This window comes from Geotrypetes seraphini, chromosome 2 (genome assembly GCF_902459505.1).
Source record: "Geotrypetes seraphini chromosome 2, aGeoSer1.1, whole genome shotgun sequence".
Lineage (NCBI taxonomy): Eukaryota > Metazoa > Chordata > Amphibia > Gymnophiona > Dermophiidae > Geotrypetes > Geotrypetes seraphini.
The window spans coordinates 440,296,070-440,317,439 of record NC_047085.1 but is presented as its reverse complement, the minus strand read 5'-3'; the positions used below and the strand labels follow the sequence as shown (position 1 = coordinate 440,317,439).

The 21,370-nt window shown below is 46.8% G+C and overlaps 1 protein-coding gene across 4 annotated transcripts in view; it reads left to right on the top strand.

The window, feature by feature from the left end:
• ARHGAP21 (Rho GTPase activating protein 21) overlaps window positions 1-21,370 on the top strand; it is a 341,680-nt gene that overhangs the window by 272,169 nt on the left and 48,141 nt on the right. For all 4 annotated transcript variants that reach the window (XM_033931381.1, XM_033931383.1, XM_033931379.1 and 1 more), the window contains one exon: window positions 14,137-14,295. In XM_033931381.1, the coding sequence (XP_033787272.1) occupies window positions 14,137-14,295 (159 nt within the window). The remainder of the gene's footprint in view (window positions 1-14,136; window positions 14,296-21,370) is intronic.

Here is a 21,370-nt window from a genome sequence, read left to right as displayed (position 1 = left end):
GATCTTTTCAGCTGAAAAATTTATTTTAGGATCTTAAGATATAGGATATAGTCAAATATATTTTATTGAGCAAACAAGAATGCAACAGTACATGCAACAAAATTCAAAACCAGCTCAACAAATTTCGAAATGACCCCAAAAGAACCCCCCCTTCCCAACTCAAACCCTCTCCTCCCACATTCCCACCCCCTGGTCCTCCTTCCAAAACACAGTATCTAAGGATTGAACGAGAAGTATAGGATATAATGTAGACCTACTATTCATTTGCCTGGATTTACAATCCCAAATTAGGTACCTAGTACTGATAATTGGTGTTAAGAGCCAAATATTTTTCTCTCCTTAAATTTAGATTCTAGAATGGGGCCAGTTTAGGAGCCTAACTCTCAAAACTAGGAGCCTAAACCCTTGGAATATTTGACTCTGAGAAACTGATTCACCTATTTTGAGGCTGGAAAAGGGCTGAGGCAGATAGCTATTTAGGAATGCTGGTAGACAAGAACGCTTTCCTGTCAAAGTTGGATCATAGAATGCACAGGAGACCAACTAGTGTGAAAATGGGCTTGTCATAAAACATTTTGTCTTCTTCCAAATCATGGAATGCATTAGCTTTTCATTTCCCTCTGGTCTGCTGGAATTGATCTTCTATAAGTGTTCTTCATTGCCAGGCCCATAAGCAAGTGGCAACTCTTGAACTCCAATTACAGCTTCCTGATTGATATTCCAGTTTGTATGCCAAGTAGAAATACCAACATTTAAGAGTAAAGCCATCCACCTGCCCCTCCCCTCTGCAACCAACAATCCACATCAAAAGGACATAAGTATTGCCGTACAACAGACTAAAGGTTCATCAAGCACAGTATCCTGTTTTTAAAAGTGGCCAGTCCAGGCTCCTGGCAAGATCCTAAGAGAGTAAAACAAGTTTTATATTGCTTATCACAGTGGATTTTCTAAAGGTCATCTTAAAAATGGTTTCTGGACTTTTAGGAAATTGTCCAAACCATTTTAAACCCTGTTAAGCTAACTGATTTTAGCATTTTCTCTGGGAACAAGTTAAGTGAAGAAATATTTTCTCCAATTTGTTTTAAATTTACTACTAAACTTTAATTTTGGAAAGTTTAATCAAATTCTACTCCACTCAGCATTTTGTAAACCTCTATCAAATCTCACTCAGCCATCTCATCTCCAACCTGAAGAGCCCTAGCCATTTTAGCCTTGCCTCAAAGGGAAGTCATCCCACTGTCTTTAGCATTTGTTGCCCTCCTCTGAACCTTTCTTAATGCCACTATATCTTTTTGGAGATGCAATTCCACACAATATTCACCATGGGGGTGATACAAAAGCATTATAATAATCTCATTATCTTTTCCTAATAATTCTGCATTTTCTTTCTTATCAAGACATTCAGATTGGAGCCTGAATTGGGGCATGCCCTACTCACAGGCCCTGTTTTATGTATGGAGGCTAGGAGTTCAGGAGGACAATGTAGCATTGTGTGTATTGTGGTCATCAGAACATGTACACTGACAATGTACTGCTGCTGCTGCTGCCTTAGCAATAGTTAGGCCAATCCCTGCTTTAATGCAGGAAAGAGGAAGGCAGAGTTTGCCATTGGCTGCTCAGCATAAAACTAGCAGTCACATAACCAGTTTTGTTTGTTTCATCCTGGCTCCCAATGAAAGCTGGTCTTTTTCACAACTGAATAAACAAATTGACCAATGAACATCTGGCCTGCCATATTAGGATTGTGATGGCAAAAAATTAGCCACCATGAAATTTCTGTTCAAGCATAGCAAGATTATTTTCTCCTGATGCAGCTGTAAGTTACGGTGAAACAAGGTTCCTTGGGAGTTTCTGGATGCCAGTGAAGGATTGTTTGAAGAAAGTAAAGAATTCTGCAGTCTCTGACATCTCAAATAAGTGTCCTACTTGTGCACATGGGCAGCTGTCTGTTTTTGCTTTGTGACCTTTAGAGACATTATAAGTGGAGTTTTATTTGCCTGTGATAATAACAGGGCAGCTTTGTTTTACTTGATGTAAATTGCTGCTGACAGACATTTGAGGCATTTTTCTCCACAAAAAGGTTGTGTTCTAGGATCACTAGCAACATGCCATCAATGAGACACGTATTATAAATTTGTCTTAAAAAATTAGGGTTACCAAATTTGGGAAGACATAAAAAGAGAACACTTGACCCTGTCCCCGGCCCTGCTCTGCCCATGCCCACCCCTCCCACTTTCCCCCATTTCCTTAGTCCTTCCCATCCTCTGTACCCTTTTAGCCCTCATCTACCCTCCACTGCATCTTGTCACCCTTTCAGTCCCAGCTCCGTCTCCTTGCTTCCCGTGCCTCCAAGACCATTCTTCTATCTCTATCCCCATATTCACCACCTTCCTTCCTTACTCTTTCTCCTGTACCCCCACCCCAAGATCAGTAGCTATCTCTTCTCTCCCTTGCCCACTTCCCATGGAAATGCATCTCTCTCCCTCTCTCTGGATCTACCATCTTTCCCAATCTCCCCCCATCCCAGCATCTGCCTCTCTGCTACTCCATTCCTCAAAAGCTCCCCGTGGTAGCATCTCTCCTTGCCACGTAGCTATGGGTGTGTCTCTCTTCTTGAACCCCCCCCCCCCCACACACACACAGGTGCTTCTGTCTGTGTGTGTGTCTTTCTCCTTCCACCCTCCACCAGAGAGATCTGGATGACCTGTTTCTCCAACTCCCAACTCCCCCATCTACCTCCTCCCTGGCTGCTGCATTGAATCTTCAGGCCTGCCCCAGAAGCTATTTCTCTGCAAGTCCTGCCTACACAGGAACAGGAAGTTGCTGCAGAGAAGTGACTTCCTGGGCAGTTGCTGCTACCACCGGCTACCTGAAAATTCAAAGCAGCAGCCGGGGAGGAAGCAGGTGGGGGAGTCGGGAAAGCTATGATTTCTGCTCATGAGAATCTCGGAGAGGGTGAGAGCCAGAAGGCCTTAAGCATGTGCAGATGCTCAACGCCCCACAGCAGCCCAGCATAGAACATCAGCGGCAGGCTCTTTCAGCACCAGCATATGTATGGTAAGCACAGTGTCGGTCAGTTGGGAGGAGGTGGACAGCAGCACTGATCATCTTGGTTGCGAAGGAAAGGAGCAGCGCCGGTGGCCTTGGGGAAGAGGGGATTTGCAGTGGAAGCGAGCAGCACCCTTTGGCACCTGCTGTCCTGTGGGTTGGTGCATGCTGTTTGACGGTGGCTAGTGGCCTTGGGGGGTTGGGTGGGGGGGTCAGAGTGGAGGACAGCAGTGGGAGAAGTGTTGGGACCACAAGAAGACAGAAGAAGGGATATGGGTCGGAAGGAGGAGAGATGTATTAAGTCATGGAAGTTGACTGCAACATAGGCCAATTTTGGGGATTTGGAACAAATCATCTCAGTTTCCGTTACTTCCTATGGGGGAACTTGCTTTGATATACGAGCGCTTTGGCTTACAAGCATGCTTCTGGAATGAATTATACTCACACACCAAGGTATCACTGTACTTTCTTGACTATTTCACCATTAATAGGGATTTCTTGGCAATGTTATGCACAGTAGTACCAGGAATGTTGAGCAGTGTAGCTGATAGTGAGTTTAGGTGTCACTTGCCAAATAGGAAGGTGATGGGAGACAGTTGAATGGGAAGTAGTTGGAGAAGTAGCCCACACCCTCCTGAAGACATATGCAGTAGGTGCCAGTGGCTAAGATTGGAAAATGGCAGATGGAGAAGCCACAGGCATATAAGTATTCAGCATTTGATGAATCTTTTCTGCTAAATGGGGTTGTTGTTGTTTTTTTTTTTATGGTGTATAGATTTATTGAGCAAGCATTGTTTTAGTTATACAAGTCATTTTGTAAAATTGTACTTTTTCTCAGTGGAGTGATCCAGGGATCTGGACTGGGACCGGTGCTATTGAACATATTTATAAATGATTTTGAAATGGGAATAAGTGAGGGAGATTAAATTTGCAGATGACACAAAACTATTCAAAGTTGAGAAAAATTGCAAGTAGGCCTAGAAAATTGAAAGACTAGGCATTCAAATTGCAGGTAAAATTTAATGTGGACAAATGCAAAGTGATGCACATTGGAGAAAAAATAATCCACATCTTAGTTACCTGATGTTAGGATCCACCTTGGGAGTCAGCACCCAAAAAAGATTAAAGATTCAGGTTAGAGAATGATACTATGATCCCACCCCGTGGGTAACCGCAGGAACGAGTAAAGTCGATATCTGTTTACCATTGGCATGGGAACAAAGCTTTTCACCGCTAGGCGGAGCAGTAAAAGGCTTTCTTCCCACGGGGAAACCCACCCACCACAGCTCCCCAATATTCCACCAGCCCTCTCCCCATCGTGAGTCCGGCAGCTCCAGGCCCTACCCTTCACTCATGGGTCTGAAGGCTCCTCCCCCCCTCCCCCCCTACTCGCAGGTCCAGCGGCTCCAGCCAGCTTCCCTCCATCCCTGCTGCTAGCCCTCCCAAAAAAACGCGAATAACCAAATTTGCGGATTCGGAGGGAGAAGTGTAATGGGCATGGAGAGGAGACTAGGGACAGGGACACAAAGAGAGATGCTGCTTGAGAATGGTACATGGTCAGAAAGGGGCAATGCCAGACATGAGACGAGGGTATATGGACACAGAAGGAAAGTGCTAGATGTAGGAGAGAATAGGAACACAGAAGGGAGATGAGGAATGCAGGATGTAGAATTTTATATAAGGGACATCTACTAGCTAGACCTTTCAAAGTCTCAAATGGTTCTTTGACTTTAATTAAAGAATAGAAACTCATTCTGGATTTCCAATTAAAGCAGCGTGATATAACCTTTTTGCATGTTTCATCTGCAATGTCTCTCAGCTACAGTGATAGATTTGCTGCACTTTTTTCCTGCCTACCGTATTTTCACGCATATAACGCGCGCGTTATACGTGTTTTTACCTACCGCGCATACCCCTCGCGCGTTATATGCGTGAGCGCGGTATACAAAAGTTTTAAAACATAGTTCCCACCCCGCCCGACGCCCGATTCACCCCCCCCAGCAGGACCACTCGCACCCCCACCCCGAACGACCACTCGCACGCGCTCCCACCCGCACCCGCATCCACGATCGGAGCAAGAGGGAGCCCAAGCCCTCTTGCCCGGCCGACTCCCCGACGTCCGATACATCCCCCCCCCGGCAGGACCACTCGCACCCCCACCCCGAACGACCGCTCGCACGCGCTCCCACCCGCACCCGCATCCACAATCGGAGCAAGAGGGAGCCCAAGCCCTCTTGCCCGGCCGACTCCACGACGTCCGATACATCCCCCCCCCGGCAGGACCACTCGCACCCCCACCCCGAAGGACCGCCGACTTCCCGACAATATCGGGCCAGAAGGGAGCCCAAACCCTCCTGGCCACGGCGACCCCCTAACCCCACCCCGCACTACATTACGGGCAGGAGGGATCCCAGGCCCTCCTGCCCTCGACGCAAACCCCCCTCCCCCCCAACGACCGTCCCCCCCCCAAGAACCTCCGACCGCCCCCCAGCCGACCCGCGATCCCCCTGGCGACCCCCCCACCCCTCTTCCCCGTACCTTTGGTAGTTGGCCGGACAGACGGGAGCCAAACCCGCCTGTCCGGCAGGCAGCCAACGAAGGAATGAGGCCGGATTGGCCCATCCATCCTAAAGCTCCGCCTACTGGTGGGGCCTAAGGCGCGTGGGCCAATCAGAATAGGCCCTGGAGCCTTAGGTCCCACCTGGGGGCGCGGCCTGAGGCACATGGGCCCAACCCGACCATGTGCCTCAGGCCGCGCCCCCAGGTGGGACCTAAGGCTCCAGGGCCTATTCTGATTGGCCCACGCGCCTTAGGCCCCACCAGTAGGCGGAGCTTTAGGATGGATGGGCCAATCCGGCCTCATTCCTTCGTTGGCTGCCTGCCGGACAGGCGGGTTTGGCTCCCGTCTGTCCGGCCAACTACCAAAGGTACGGGGAAGGGGGGTGGGGGGGTCGTGGGGGTCGCCAGGGGGGGTCGCGGGTCGGCTGAGGGGGCGGTCGGAGGTTCTTGGGGGGGGCGGTCGTTGGGGGGGAGGGGGGTTTGCGTCGAGGGCAGGAGGGCCTGGGATCCCTCCTGCCCGTAATGTAGTGCGGGGTGGGGTTAGGGGGTCGCCGTGGCCAGGAGGGTTTGGGCTCCCTTCTGGCCCAACTACCAAAGGTACGGGGAAGGGGGGTGGGGGGGTCGTGGGGGTCGCCAGGGTGGTCGCGGGTCGGCTGGGGGGGCGGTCGTTGGGGGGAGGGGGGTTTGCGTCGAGGGCAGGAGGGCCTGGGATCCCTCCTGCCCGTAATGTAGTGCGGGGTGGGGTTAGGGGGTCGCCGTGGCCAGGAGGATTTGGGCTCCCTCCTGGCCCGATATTGTTGGGGAATCGGCGGTCCTTCGGGGGGAGGGATGTATCGGACGTCGGGGGGGGGGCATCAGGCTTTCAGGATGGGGACAGACCTTCAAGGGGGGACAGTGCACGGAAGTCAGGGGGGGTGAACGGAGAGTCGGGACAGCGCACGGAAAGTCAGGGCGGGCGAAAGGAACGTCGGGCAGCATGCGCGGTATACCCGTGAGCGCGGTATACCAAAGTTTTTGTACATATCAGCGTGATTTCTGCGCGCTATACCCGTGTGCGCGTTTTATACGGGTGCGCGTTATTTGCGTGAAAATACGGTATTCTTCATTTTATCATCCTCAGATCTTCTATAATTTTAATGACAAGGTAATAAAAGTAACCTGTGATCTCAACTGGGGCTGATACTGTTTCATAGCTGTTTTGTTATGAATTCATGCATTCCTGTTCAAACAGCATATGATTCCTTACGGAATGGTTGTATACCCCAACTCACGAGTTGGATTGTGGAAGGCATCAATCATTTTTATCAATTTTGCTTCCTTGTCTCCCTAGGTGTTGCCCTCTCTCTCCAGTCTTGACGTCTACAAATGAGTAGAGAAGGTGTCGTCTCTTCTGCTCTGCACTAGATTTATTATTTTGGGGTATTAATCTGATCTTGTCAAGGTTTCCCTGTCCTAAGAGGTTCGCAGTAATCCTGGGACAGCTCTGCCTGGGAGAAGGGTCAGATGTTGGAGTCTGTAGCCAGAGCTTGGAAATAGGTTCCCTGGGAAATGTACTCGTCCCTGCGGAGTCAGGTGCTTGAGCGCAATCTGTTTAGGTCTCACGGCTGGCTGGGAGGTTTGGTGGAGGTCGGCTGCATTCCTCCCCCCCCCCTGGCATCTCCGAAAAATCATGTGGGAGCAAGGGTTTCAGGTTTTGGAGCCTGAATAAAAAGCTGCCTGAAGAGACAAACCCTGGAGCCACCTTGGCTTGTCTGAAGCAGAAATTCCTTCTCCATTTCTAGCTACAGTGAGAGACCAATGCAGGCATAGCACATGGCAGTTATTGTCTATGGGGAAAAATCAGAGTGGGTCAAAAATTGGCAAAACTAAGGTTTTCTGGAGTTCTCCCAAGGCCCCCCCCCCCCCGCCCCCACATCTAAAATCCTATTTTCAGCATTTTTGAACTTTTAGTTTTGCTCCCAAGGGCTGTTTTAGTGCCAAAATGCAACCACTGCAGCCATCTTGAATTTAAAAGACTCTGCCTCCAAAATACTTTGATTTTGGTTTAAATAAACTGTAATGGACTCCTCAGGTGGTTTTACTCAAATATTTTGCCCACTCTTGGTCCTCTTCTTGGACTCTCCAGTGGGAAGACTGGAGAAGACTGCCAATGTCAGTGACAGGACAAAGGCTGTTACAAATTGGAGCCATAGAGTTGGTTCCAGGCACAAACTCAGGCTCAGGGAGATACTCTGTATACTTCATCATGCCCAAGAAACACTCAGATAATAGGAGGCCAGTCTTAGATTTCAAGGCAGTAAATGTGGCGTTGAAAGTTCCCAGATGTGGCTGGAAACTGAGATCAGTCATTGCTTCGGTGGCTCTGGGCAAATTTTTGGCCTCACTGGATCTGACAGAGGCTTACTTGCATATTCCCAGATCACAGAAAATCTCTCAGGTTTCATGTGCTAGAGAAACACTTTCAGTTGTGATGCTGCCTTTCGGGTTGGCCATTGCGCCATACACCTTCACCAAAGTAATGGTGGTGGCAGCAGCCCACCTGTGGAAAACAGGAATCCAGGTTCATCCTTACTTGGACGATTGGCTGATCAGAGTATTGTCCTTGCTGTTTTCTGGTTAAACAACTTTGAGAATCCAAAGAGCTAAGGGTGTTACAGGGCTCCTCTGACATTCCCATGCTGAAATAAGCTTTAATCTGGATGCATATGCGAGCACTTGAAGAAGGACACAATACTACTCAAAAGGGTCCAGAGAAGAGCGACTAAAATGGTTAAGGGGCTGGAGGAGTTGTCATACAGTGAGAGATTAGAGAAACTGGGCCTCTTCTCCCTTGAAAAGAGGAGACTGAGAGGGGACATGATTGAAACGTTCAAGATAATGAAGGGAATAGACTTAGTAGATAAAGACAGGTTGTTCACCCTCTCCAAGGAAGAGAGAACGAGAGGGCACTCTCTAAAGTTAAAAGGGGAAAGATTCCGTACAAACGTAAGGAAGTTCTTCTTCACCCAGAGAGTGGTGGAAAGCTGGAACGCTCTTCCGGAGTCTGTTATAGGGGAAAACACCCTCCAGGGATTCAAGACAAAGTTAGACAAGCTCCTGCTAAACAGGAATGTACGCAGGTAGGGCTGGTCTCAGGGCACTGGTCTTTGACCTAAGGGCCACCGCAGGAGCGGACTGCTGGGCACGATAGACCACTGGTCTGACCCAGCAGCGGCAATTCTTATGTTCTTAAAATCATTGGTCAGGATATCCGTTCAGATCGTTGATTAAATACTGTGAATTGTATATGCTGTACATGGGCCATCTATGATGCCTATGACACATGTTCCGACTAAAGCTAGTTGGTTATTCTGGCATTTTCAGTTAGTGGTACACAGACAGGAATGTAATGTAGAATGGATGATCATGCAGCAGCAGCTGGAGTCACTGGAACTGCAGTTTAGGAGCCTGAGTGGATTTATTTATAGAAATCCTTGTTTCACATTACAAAAGAGACAATTGTACCAGGGCTGAACGCTCTGGCACTAGAATAATTGTAGGCTAAGCACTCCCAGTCCACAGAAGAGAATGTAAAAAGTGTTTGTTTAAAAATGTGCATGTCCTGTAAAGCAGATTATAATATGTACTGGTTTTGAATACAGTCAAACCTCGGTTTACGAGTGCACCAGTTTGCGAGTGTTTTGCAAGACGAGCAAAACATTCGCAAAATTGGAACCTTGGAAACCGAGTTTGACTCGGTTTATGAGCGCCACCCCCCATCCCACGATCCGGCATCCCCCCCCCCGCTTGTGTCGTTCCTCTCCCCCCGTGATCCTACATCCCCCCCAAGCACCGCATCGACATCGCTTACCCCAATTGGGCACTGGCACCAGCACCAATGCACAGGAGGTGCCAGTGCCCGAAGATCCTCCCTCTTCTGGCATGGGCTGGGCTGGGCGGTGCGACGGAGATCATCCCTCTTCCCTGTGCTGGGCTGGACTGGGCTTTGAGCATTTGCGCATGCTCAAAGCCTTCTGGTCTTGCTCTCTCCTAGATTCTGAATCTGAGAATCTCAGAGAGAGCGAGACCAGAAGGCTTTGAGCATGTGCAAATGCTCAAAGCCCAGTCCAGCTCAGCACAGGGAAGAAGGAAGATCTTCAGGCACCGGCACTTCCTGTGCATTGGTGCTGGTGCCGGTGGCCAATCGGGGTAAGCGATGTTGTTGCGGTGCTCGGGGGGGATGTAGGGTCGCAGGGAGGGGGCGACACGAGCGGGGGGGAAGGATGCCAGTTTGCAGGGGGGATGCCGGATCGTGGAAGGGGGGGTATGGAGCAGCGCCGGTAGCCTCGGGGGGGAGGAGGAGGAGGAGGTGGAACGAATCAAAGCGAGTTTCCCTTACTTCCTATGGGGAAACTCGCTTTGATATACGAGCAATTTGGTTTAGGAGCATACTTCTGGAACGAATTATGCTCGTAAACCAAGGTTCCACTGTATTTCTTTTTTGAAAAGAGCAATTAAGGTATGGTCTTACTCTACTGTAGAATAGGTCACTATTGCTGCCGCTGCAGCTTTTTAAAAGTATTAAACATTGTGAGGATGCATTTAACAGTTTCTGATGAAATTAATCTGCAGGAATCTATATATATTAGAAGGATTTTTTTCTTTGGGACAACTACTAATATCGTAGATATTTTGTCATTCAAATAATAATACTTTTTTAATGATAGAGACCAGCCTTTTGGTTTATTCTTCAGAAAGTTTTAACATTTTAAGTAGCATAGACTGGCCTAGGATTTAGAGAGCGAAAAATACTGGCCAGATAAATAATTTGTGAAGGTGTCAGAAGAATTTGATGGTGCAAGTAATGGTCAGCTTGGTCTATTTTGAACAGAGCTAAATCATTTGAAAGCACCAGATAGCAGCACATACAGTTATGACAACACAAAGTAGAGGATAAAGCACCGTTTGTGAGCATTCACAAATCTCAATAGGCTATTGAGAAGCTTTGTGTGCTAAATTCACTGTACCTAGAAAGTATACCCACATCAGATCTAAGATGCTCACCCTCTCTCAGCGCCTCTCTAGAGTACTGTATTTTTATAATCTGATATTTAACGATGGGGACATTTAGAAGATCATTTTTCAGTCAGTGGAGATACTTGAGCATTTCTGGGAAAATGCAGGATGACCCTTGTGACTCTAGAACCAGGGAGATGTTGGATATGTATGGACTGCCATGGCTTATATGAGCAGTTAATTCCTGATGCAGCTGGTAGGTATTGGTGCTGATAACGTTACCTCTGTAACTGCAAATATTTGGGGGCTTTTTATCAGATGCTTGGATGTGCTTTTGGTAGCTGGATGCTTTTTGTTTTTTTAATGATTATTTTTCTCAGTATTGAATGTATACCTGCATGCTGTCCAATGAGGATTGGTTCATATCAGGTCAGCTTACAAAATTTGTGTGTGCAAATATACAGTATGTATAGTGTTTTTTTTTTATAGCTAGATAAAATTATTGATATTTAGTACAGAGTCTTGGACTGCTAACAATTTTTTATTTCTTAGGGGGCTGTTTTCTATAAAGGTTAAAAGCAGAATGGAATAATTCTCAGCTTTCTATAAATAACATTTATTGTGACTTAACATTAAAAAGGGAACTAATGAAACAGACATTTGTCTATTTATTACAGTGGTTGGGTACTAAATGTGCTCATTTACTTCTGTTCCCAGCTTCATACTTAGAAAAGCAGCCATAAAAATTGTTTGGTGTCATGATGTGCCCAGTGAACTCGTTCCAGTAACTTTACAAATGAAGAAATAAACCATTTAATAGCTGTACACATGCAAGAAAAGATCACAGGCACTGGGGTGCCTGGACCTGAGAGGAACTGTTACAGCTGGAAGGAAGAGAAGCAAGAGCTAGACCAAGCTTGAGTAAAGACTCTGCAGGCATGGCAGGGAGGAGAGGGTCTGGCTGTTCAAAATGGTAGGGAAAAGTGGAGAGATAGAAGCAGTCTTTTGAATTTCACCCTGCCATTTTAGGCCGATGATCCCAGTGGCAATAGTAAATCAGGCATTTGGTCCCTTCGCGGTAGCTAATGAAGAAAAGTCCTGGTGCGTTATGTTGATCCATGTTAGGCCGCAGTACTCAGCTATGGACAGTCTTTGCCAGAAATCAGGCACTTAAGTTTATAGTTTATAGTTTATTCAATTTTTGATTAAACGCCTTTTCGTTACTACAAAGCGTTGTACAGAATAAAAAATATTTACATTTAACAAAAATGACGAAAAGTATTTACATTTATCTAAAATGACAATTAAACATACTTTCTTATAGTAAAAATACAAGACAACAGACCGTACAAACTGGGTAAATGTTGACCCTTAGGCCATTAAACATAAGGAAAAGGGGGAAGAAATACACTTGAAATAGAAAAGTGAGAAACATATAAGGGAAGAACACTTAGGAACTGGGGAGCAGTAAAATTAATAGTTAAGAAAAAGAAGTTCAATTAAAAGCATCATTAAAAAGAAAGCACTTTAAGTCTTTTTCTTTGTAGCTTAGTCTTCTCTATGTGGGAGAACCCATCCCTCCTCTGGATACTCTGTAAATAGAAGTCCTCTACAAATGTCAAAAAGATGATTCTACCAAAAATCATAGCCATCTTCATCATATTTGAATGTGGGCCTCATATTTGTATAGGCCATAGTCCAGTCAACTATTGCATTTACATGTTCATATTGGCTCTGATAGCAACCCAATAAATTTCATTGTGTTATTTTATAGACATACATTTGTATTTCCTTATAAATCTTGCATTTAATAACATTCTCATCTCCCATTCTCACATACACATATCTTCAGGTTGACTTGCAATTTTGCTTCTATAAACACATCTAATATCGGACCAGTGTCATGCTATAAATTACATTTCCCACAAATACATTTCTTCTCTCTGTCCTTAACCTCGCTTGTTTTCAGGAAAAGCTCCTAAAATTGCTGTCTCTTATTATTATTAAGGGCGAAGTAGCTTCTGTTTAAAATCTGTGTATCCAGTTAGTACATGCAAACCCGCTAGTTGAATAACACTTCCCCATACATGACGTGGCCCCTCTCGAGAAAACAACAACAAAAAAAAGAATAAAAATGCAATTAGCACATGCTGACAGGCAAATTACTGCAAAACTTGTTGCGTGAAGCCTTTGCTTAGTTATAACTGACATTTGATTTATGGCAACTTTGTTGGATCATTGTTTTAATTATGTATGTATGATTGATCTCCGCTCTGGACAAGGGCGGGCTATAAATAATAAACTATAAAGCATTTTCATGCATTGTTATTAGCATTTTTTGTCCTTGTTAAGCATACCTTAACACGATGCAGTTTAGTAAAGGGATCCCAAAATTTGGGGGAATTTTTCAAATTGTATTTATTTGGTTATACTTTTTTTTAGCTGTAGCTCAAAGTTAGTTTTATTTGTCTCTGGGTTTATAGTTTGTACCTGAAGCAATGGAGGGTTAAGTGACTTGCCCAAGGTCACAAGGGGCCATGATGGGATTTGAACCCTTGCTTCCCTGGTTCTCAACCTGCTGCTTTAACCATGAGGCTGCTTCTTCCTGATTTATGGGCACTTTAGGAAGGGGGTGATGTGGTCTCAAGGGTTTGTACACTGCAACAACTTGCTGTTGATCTTATAAAACGTCACAACTTCCTAAGGCTTAAGATTTTCTCTAGGACTCATACCGCTACTGGAACCCTGCTCCCTGCTTCAACCCCATTAATATGAACTTTGTTTTCAAATAAGCGGATCCTGATGTGGCCGTATGAGACTTTGTAAATTAAGTGAGGCTACATGTTTAACATTATTACTGAAGTGTCAAGGCCTGACCCTTGCTTCTTGGTTCATATTTCTGCACCAGAACCCTTCTGTGCTTAAAAATATTGTGTTCCATTAATATTTGACTTTAAATTCTTATAACCTCTAATTACTAACACAATTCCGGCTTTGTGGGTGTTCTTGTTTTTGTTATCCCAGAGAAACAGGAGATGATTATTTCCCAAAGCCCAGAAAGTAGCAAACAAACAGCAAAGGAAGGAAGACTCTGGGCTCAAATGTCTTTTATTGATATAACTTGACTCGACACGACCGTGTTTCGGCCCCAACAGGGCTTGCCTCAGGAGTCTATCAGCTGGTTGATGTATTGTCTGCTATCTTCTTATAAGTATCGTATATCACTGTGTGAAACGTAGGAATTGGCTCTGCGAGCAGGCGTAGCGATTCAAAATAGAAAGGCTGGCCTCTTATCCAAGTACACAATTTTCCTCCAAACGAGTAGTGATATACAATACTTATAAGAAGACAGCCTGCTGATAGACTCCTGAGGCAGACCCTGTTGGGGCCGAAACATGGTCGTGTCGAGTCAAGTTATATCAATAAAAGACATTTGAGCACCAGAGTCTTCCTTCCTTCACCTCATTGTTTGCTTGTTTTTGTTATCCCAGGCTTTTTAACATCTTAACGTGCTGCTTATTTCCTTTTTCACAGATGAGCCAGCTAGTCCTAGCATTGACCATGAGATTGCTCACATTCCTGCTTCTGCTGTCATTTCTACATCTACATCCCGAGCACCTACTATTACAACAGTTCCTCCCAGTCCCACTTCTCCAGTCCCTTTACTTCGACGCCAGCTGTCACATGACCATGGTAAGTGGAAATAAAGTTGTCTTTTTTTTGTTTTCAAATATACGGAATGCTTTCAAATCAACAGCTGTATAGTGTATGAATGCTGTCTTTTGCCTTGATACATCTGTGGAACTCAGTCTTGGTCATCCAGTAAATCAAGACAAAAAAGTATTCAATTTTTTATGAGCCATAGGTTGGATATCGCTTAATCGTACCAGCATTATTATGGATTGCATGTTTGCTTATTTCTAGATTGTTAAACATGCTATATCTTAAATGTTTGCAAATTTTCATTGTTAACCTATATTGTCTCTGAGCGAAGCAGTTTACTGTACTCACAATTGTGGGTGACCTCATTCTGATGTTAGCAATATGCATCCAATTTCCACAACTTCCAGAAGTTTCATACCGTGATCTCTGTGAGCCTACATCAGGGGTAGGCAATTCCGGTCCTCGAGAGCCGGAACCAGGTCAGGTTTTCAGGATATCCACAATAAATATGCATGAGATAGATTTGCATCTCAAGGAGGCAGTGCATGCAAATCCATCTCATACATATTCATGGTGGATATCCTCAGGGCAGGATTAATTCTTTGAGGGCCCCTAGGCACCCAAGTACGCTGGGCCCCCCCGGCCCTGCCCCACCCATGTCCCACCCCCACCCCATCCATGCCCCACCCCATTTATCTGTTTTCTTATTTACTTCTTTATTTCCACTTGTATTTCTTTTTTTTTTTTTTTAATTCAAAGCAAACAAAAATTAGCATACTATGCAACCCTCAAACATCTCTGAACAAAACTCCCCTTTCTTTCCCTTCCCACCTACTTGCCCAGGACTTTAACTCTAAACCCTTTCCATACATATATAAAAGTGTTCAAAGCATTGTAAAGCAGTAATACTATCCGAAACATAAGTCTATATTAATAACCAAGTTTGCAACTCCTCTTAACTGCCTCACTCTATGTTGTCCAACTGTAACCCATATGTATGCATATATATGGATAACTACTCTAGTATGTTCCATTCCATGTATGTTAATTTGTAACAAAAGAACAAGGCAAGCGGTCCACTAAAGAATCCAACGTGGAACAAAAGAAGATAGGCAGCCAATAAAGAGATTCAAATCAAGTATATTCAAGGTGCTCCCAGGAACTATGCCTGATGCATTTTGCCAAACAAGGCTGGTCAATTTTAACAGAAAACCATGTCTTTCATACACACAGGACACAGACTAGAGAATGACACGGTGAAAAAATTGGTCCCCGTCACCGCCCCGTCCCCGTCTCACCATCCTCTGCACCGCCCCGTCACCGCCATTCCCTTCACCGCCCCGTCACCGCCACTGCCACCCCATTCACCGCCCCGTCACCGCCACTGCAACCCCATTCACCGCCCCGTCACCGTCACCGCTGCATACATAAAAGCCTCAAACGGGTACGATTTTATATACTTTTCTTTATTTACGTATAAAGGAAACATTCTTTAAAACTTTAAAACTTAATTAAATATTAGTTAATAACTATACAAAAACAAACACGACATGTACTTTTAATGCTTACAATGTTAGCCTACATGGTAAGTAGACGCGGCCGCTGTACCTAATCGCGGCAAAGATCTCCCTGCCGTGATTAGCATAGTGACCGCGGCTACGGCTGCAAGTCTCCCCTCCCCCCAGCGATCACGACAGGAGGGCACCCAACCCCTCCTGTATGCTTCTCCTCTGATCCTCCTTCCCTCAACCAAGCATCTCTCTCTCTCCCTCCATGAGTCCAACTTTTCACTCTCTGCGCTCTCCCCCTTCCCCAGTGTAACATTTCTCCTTCCCTCCTTTCTGTCCTCCCCATCCATCTTGCCCTCTCCATGAGTCCAACACTTTCTGCCTCCTGCACACTTTCTCTCTCTGTCCTTGCCTCTTCCCTCAGTGGTATCCCTCCTTCGCACCCCACAACCCAACATGCTCTCTCCCCATGCACCATCTCACCTTCCCCTCCAGTGTGTAGCACCTTTCCTTTCCCTCCTTTTCTGCCAGGTTCAGCAGTACCTCTTCTCCCTTCCTTTTACTTCCCCCTTGTCCAGCAGTACCCCTTCTCCCTTCCCTGTTCCCATTGTCCAGCAGTACCCCTTCCCTCCTGTCCAACAGTATCCTTTCTCCCTTCCTTCTTCCCCTCCTCCCCTTGTCCAGCAGTACCTGGTGTACACTGGGCAGGAAGAGAAGCTCCGGCATCAGCGTCAGCTGACTAGCAACTTCCTGCAGCTGCATCTTTTGCTGGGACTCCTGTCTTCGTGTATCCGGCAGATATGCGAAGGCAGGTGTCCCATACGATGGGGGGTTGCTAGTCAGCTGACGCTGGAGATTCTCTTCTTTCCCAGTGTGCAAGATTGCGCCAGCGTCAGCTGATTTGCAACTGCCTGCTGCCGTCGCGTATGCCGGGACTTCTGCCTTCGCGTATCCGGCAGATACACGAAGGCAGGAGTCCCAGCATACGCGACGGCAGCAGGCAGTTGCTCAGATTTCGGGATCAGGTTGCCCAGTTGCAGTTGCCCAGATTGCGAGTTCGGGTACTAGACTGTGTATTCCTGTAGACCCCCCCCCAACGGCCCTCCCGACAATCGCAGCAGAAGGGTACCCAACCCCTCCTGCTGGACCCCCCTCCCAACGAACCCTCCCACCCCGGAACCCCCTTAGTCTTACTTTCCAAGTTGGACCGGACGGCTCCTCACACGTATGGCCAGCAGGCTTGCCTCCGTCCAAATGAGGCGGGCCCGCCCCTACCCTGCCCAACCCACAGGATCCTAGGGCCTGATTGGTCTAGGCACCTAAAGCCACTCCCGCTATAGGAGGGGCCTTAGGTGCTTGGGCCAATCAGGCCCTAGGATCCTGTGGGTTAGGCAGGGGAGGGGAGGGGCGGGCCCGCCTCATTTGGACGGAGGCAGGCCTGCTGGCCAGACGAGCGAGGAGCTGTCCGGTCCAACTTGGAAAGTAAGACTAAGGGTGGTGTTTCGGGATGGCGGGGTTTGTTGGGGGAGGGTCCGGCAGGAGGGGTTGGGCACCCTCCTATTGGCGATATAGGGGGCCATTGGGGGGGCCGGCAGGAGGGGTTGGGCACCCTCCTATCAGTGATCATAGGGGGGCTGTTGGGGAGCTGGCAGGAGGGGTTGGATATCCTCCTGCCGGCGATCGTCGGGGGGGGGGGGGGGGCGAGTTCTATTGGCAGGAAGGGTTGATCTGACAAATGCAAGTTGGATCGAGAGTAAATGCGGCAACGTGCGAGTTGGATCGAAAGTTGGAGGAGACAGACAACATGGCGGAGACATCTAACACCCGGTCACGAACACGGTGAAACACAGGTAAATAGCGGTTCCTAGAAGGGGGGACATTGGCCTGCGGGGACAAATCTATTCACCGTTTTTGCGGGCGGTGAAAGGATTTGTCCCTGCGTCTGCGGCGATTTGCTAATGAGGTCACCATAACCCGCAGCCAAACCGCAGCCACGCAGCGGTTCGCTGCGGGGATCGCTCCCCGTGTCATTCTCTACACAGAACCACCCTCATCCAGTATGGAATAAGTAATCACAAACTAAACTCCCTACCCCCTTTTTACAAAAGCACGGACGAGGTTTTTAGCACTGTCTGGTGGGCTGAATGTTCTGTGCTGTTCTGACGATCATAGGAATTCTGTGACCATCGGAGCATTGCAAAGCATTCAGCATACTGCCTTGTGTTATAAACTGAAGGAACGGTACAGTTTAGGGGTGAAGAAACAGTGGTTCATATCCCCCAATACTGAACAAAATATAAAGATAGCATATGTAAATTTGAAAAAAAGAGAAATAACAAATCACTTTACAAATTAACAAATAAAAATAAAACAAAAAATGGAAAATAAGATACCATTTTATTGGACTAATACATTTTTAATTAGCTTTCAGAGGTCAAACCCTCTTTCCTTAGGTCAGTAAAGTATACTACTGTTACAGTATCCTGTCCTGACCTGAGGAAGGAGAATTTGGTCTCTGAAAGTTAGCCAAAAATATATTAAAATTAGTCCAATAAAAGGATCACCATTTCTATTTCTAAACATTTATCAACACAGCTAAAATACTACTTTATCCTAAAGCAATAAAATAAAAAATAGACTTTTTTTTCTACCTCTGTCATGTGGTTTCTGCTTCCCTCATCTTCTTGTCATTCGCTTCCTTCTATGTAGTGTCTGCCCTTTCCAGAAAATCTCTACCTCCCTCTGCCATTTCTCCTTCTGCTCCCCCCGCCTCTCTTTGGTCTAGCATCCATCATCTTCCCTCTGTTCCCCCCATGGTCTGGCATATCTCTCATTCCATCTCTCCTTCTCTCCCCCCCCTGTGGTTTTTAGTGTCTCTCTCTTCTCATTTCCTCCACTCAGATCTGATATGTCTCCCCCGTTTCTGGGAATTCTCTTCTCTCTTCCCTTTTCTTCTCTGTTCTTCCTTCTCTATTTCCTGCCTCCATCTAAATTAAATTCTTTCTTACTATTCAGTCCTCAGTTTCCCTCTTTTCACTGTGTCTACTCACAGCTTGCCACCCCTTTCCTTCATCCCTCCTCTATCTCACTAACTCTGTCTTCCCCCATTCAGCATGTGGGAAAGCAGCAGCAGTGGTGAGGAGGTGAGGGTCCCTCACCTCCTCACCACTGCTGCTTTCCCATATGCGCCTGAAGCTGACGGCACAAGTTCTCCCTGCTTCCATCATCTGCCCCCTTCTCTCTCTCTCTCTACCCCAGGCAATTCCATCAGTTATCCTGCCCCCCATCAGTGAATTGCCTGGGGTTGAGGGAGAGAGAGAAGAGAGCAGATGATGGAAGTGGGAAGAACTTGTTCCGTCAGTGTCAGGCGCATATGGGAAAGCAGCAGCGGTGAGGAGCTAGAGGTTATCTTCCTCTCATTCATGTCCTTGCCACCACTGTCCCTTGTGCGGTCCCACAATTTCCAGTATATCCCCTCCCTCCATTCTTGTAGCCCAGAATCTCCTCTCCTGACATCTCCCTGTCCTTTTTCCTTCACTATCTTCCTATCCCATCTCTATTAGCTTCTGTCCCTCTCCCCATGATCAATCATCTCACCACCTCTCTCTTCCCTCCCCCTCAGGGTCAAAGATTGCTTCCGCTCTCTTTCCTGTTGTTCTCTCCCCCCTGTCACCCTATGATCTAGCACCCCTCCTGCCCTTGTCCAACATTTCCCCCTTCTCTCCCTCCCTCTCATCCCCTGCTCCAACATAATGTATTTCTACTGCCCTTCCATCTTCCCCCTCCCCACTCATTTACTGCTTTCTCCTGCCTCTGCCCGCCCCCCTCCCCCACACTGATCGGCAACACCGGGGCCCCCCCTCTCGATCAATGAAACAGGGCCCCCTGCCCCCCCTTCAGTCGGCGAAACAGGGCCCCCCCCTCGATCGGCAAAACAGGGCCAGCGACTGCTTTCTCCCACCGCTGCCGAAGCCTGTAAATAACTTTAACATACGCCGCAGGGCTCTAACAGTGCACATGCTGCCGACGGCTCCCTTTCTCCCCCCTCATGACGTAATTTCCCATTTGGTTGATGGAGGAGGAGGAGGAGGGAAGCCGGTAGCGTCACGCGCACTGTTAGAGCCTTGCGATGTGTGTTAAAATTATTTACAGGCTTCGGCAGCAGCAGGAGAAAGCAGTCGCCGGCCCTGATTTGCCGATCGAGGGGGGGGGTGTTACCGATCGCTGCGGGGGGCCGGACTGTCACGGTCTGAATTTTTTTTATTTTTAGTGGTCTCCTTCAATGGGCCCCCCTAACCATTTTGGGCCCTAGGCACGTGCCTACTTGGCCTAGTGGTTAATCCAGCCCTGGATATCCTGAAAACCTGACCTGGCTCTGGCTCTCGAGGACCGGAATTGCCTACCCCTGGCCTACATGATAATTCTCTTACTTCTTACTCTGATTTCCTTCCAGTAACAGCTAAGGCTACTGCACTTGAGATGCAGGTCAGTGGGGAGTCCAAAGTGCACCTTTATGGCCTCCACACTTACTTGAATCCCTAAAAGCAGGGCTTAATGTGTGATAGAGCAGCCTGGAATGTAGTTCTACTGCTTTTTAGATTCCAGAGTAGCAGGGGTTTTCTACTTTAGCCATATGTACCAACATTTCAAAATGACTGGTGGTGCCAAATGCTATATAAATAGACCTCTCTAGATTCAGTAAGGTCTTGCTCTGTCTCCTCGCAAGATCGTGGGAACTCGTGACAACCATTTTTGATTGTGGCTTTAACGGGGCAGGAGCCCCGCTTCACCTTTAGACTACCAGAGCTTTAAGATTAGGTGGGAGGGGTCCGGGAGACAGGAATGGGTGGGAGTTTAAAGTTTGAGGAACCCTAAAGTTATTTGTGAATACATGGTATTTGTGAGGGGGCTGCACTCCTCACCCCTACAAATATGGAGGGGAGAGTGTACTGAGCAAAAGTGTGCATACTAATTTGCCTAATTCTAAAACTTAATGCCTAGCTTGTTACCTAATCATTTTTCCCCACTTCTTCATGTGACTTAAAGATTGACAATGATATTTTCTTATATAGTCTAGTTAGGTTTTTTTTGTCTAAGGAGTTCTTAAATATAGTTGTAGTCACCAACTTACAGGAAGACTTCGTCACCACGGTGTCAAGATAAGTGACAGATGAAGTGTCCACTGCAGCCGTAAACTTCAAATGGATATCCAAAGAATTGAGCCACTGTAAAAACTCATGAAATTTTCCTAGGGTGTCAGTCCAAATAAGGAAAACATCATCTATATATCACAACCAGATAGCACTATGCGCCATCCAAGCTGAAGGATAAAGATGTTTCTCCTCAAAGTCAGTTACATACAAGTTGGCGACACTAGGTGCCGTCGCTGTCCCCATTGTGACCCCCATGAGTTTGGAGGTAAAAGTCACCTTGTACCTCAAAAAATTTTTTTTTGCAAAACTAGGGAAGATAACACCATCAAGAAAGATTTAATAATATGGGTGTCATCAGGTAACGTTGATAAGGTGGCATCTACAATCCTCGGAGCTTCTAATTGCAGGATGTTACTATACAAAGCCTCAAGATCCATAGTAATC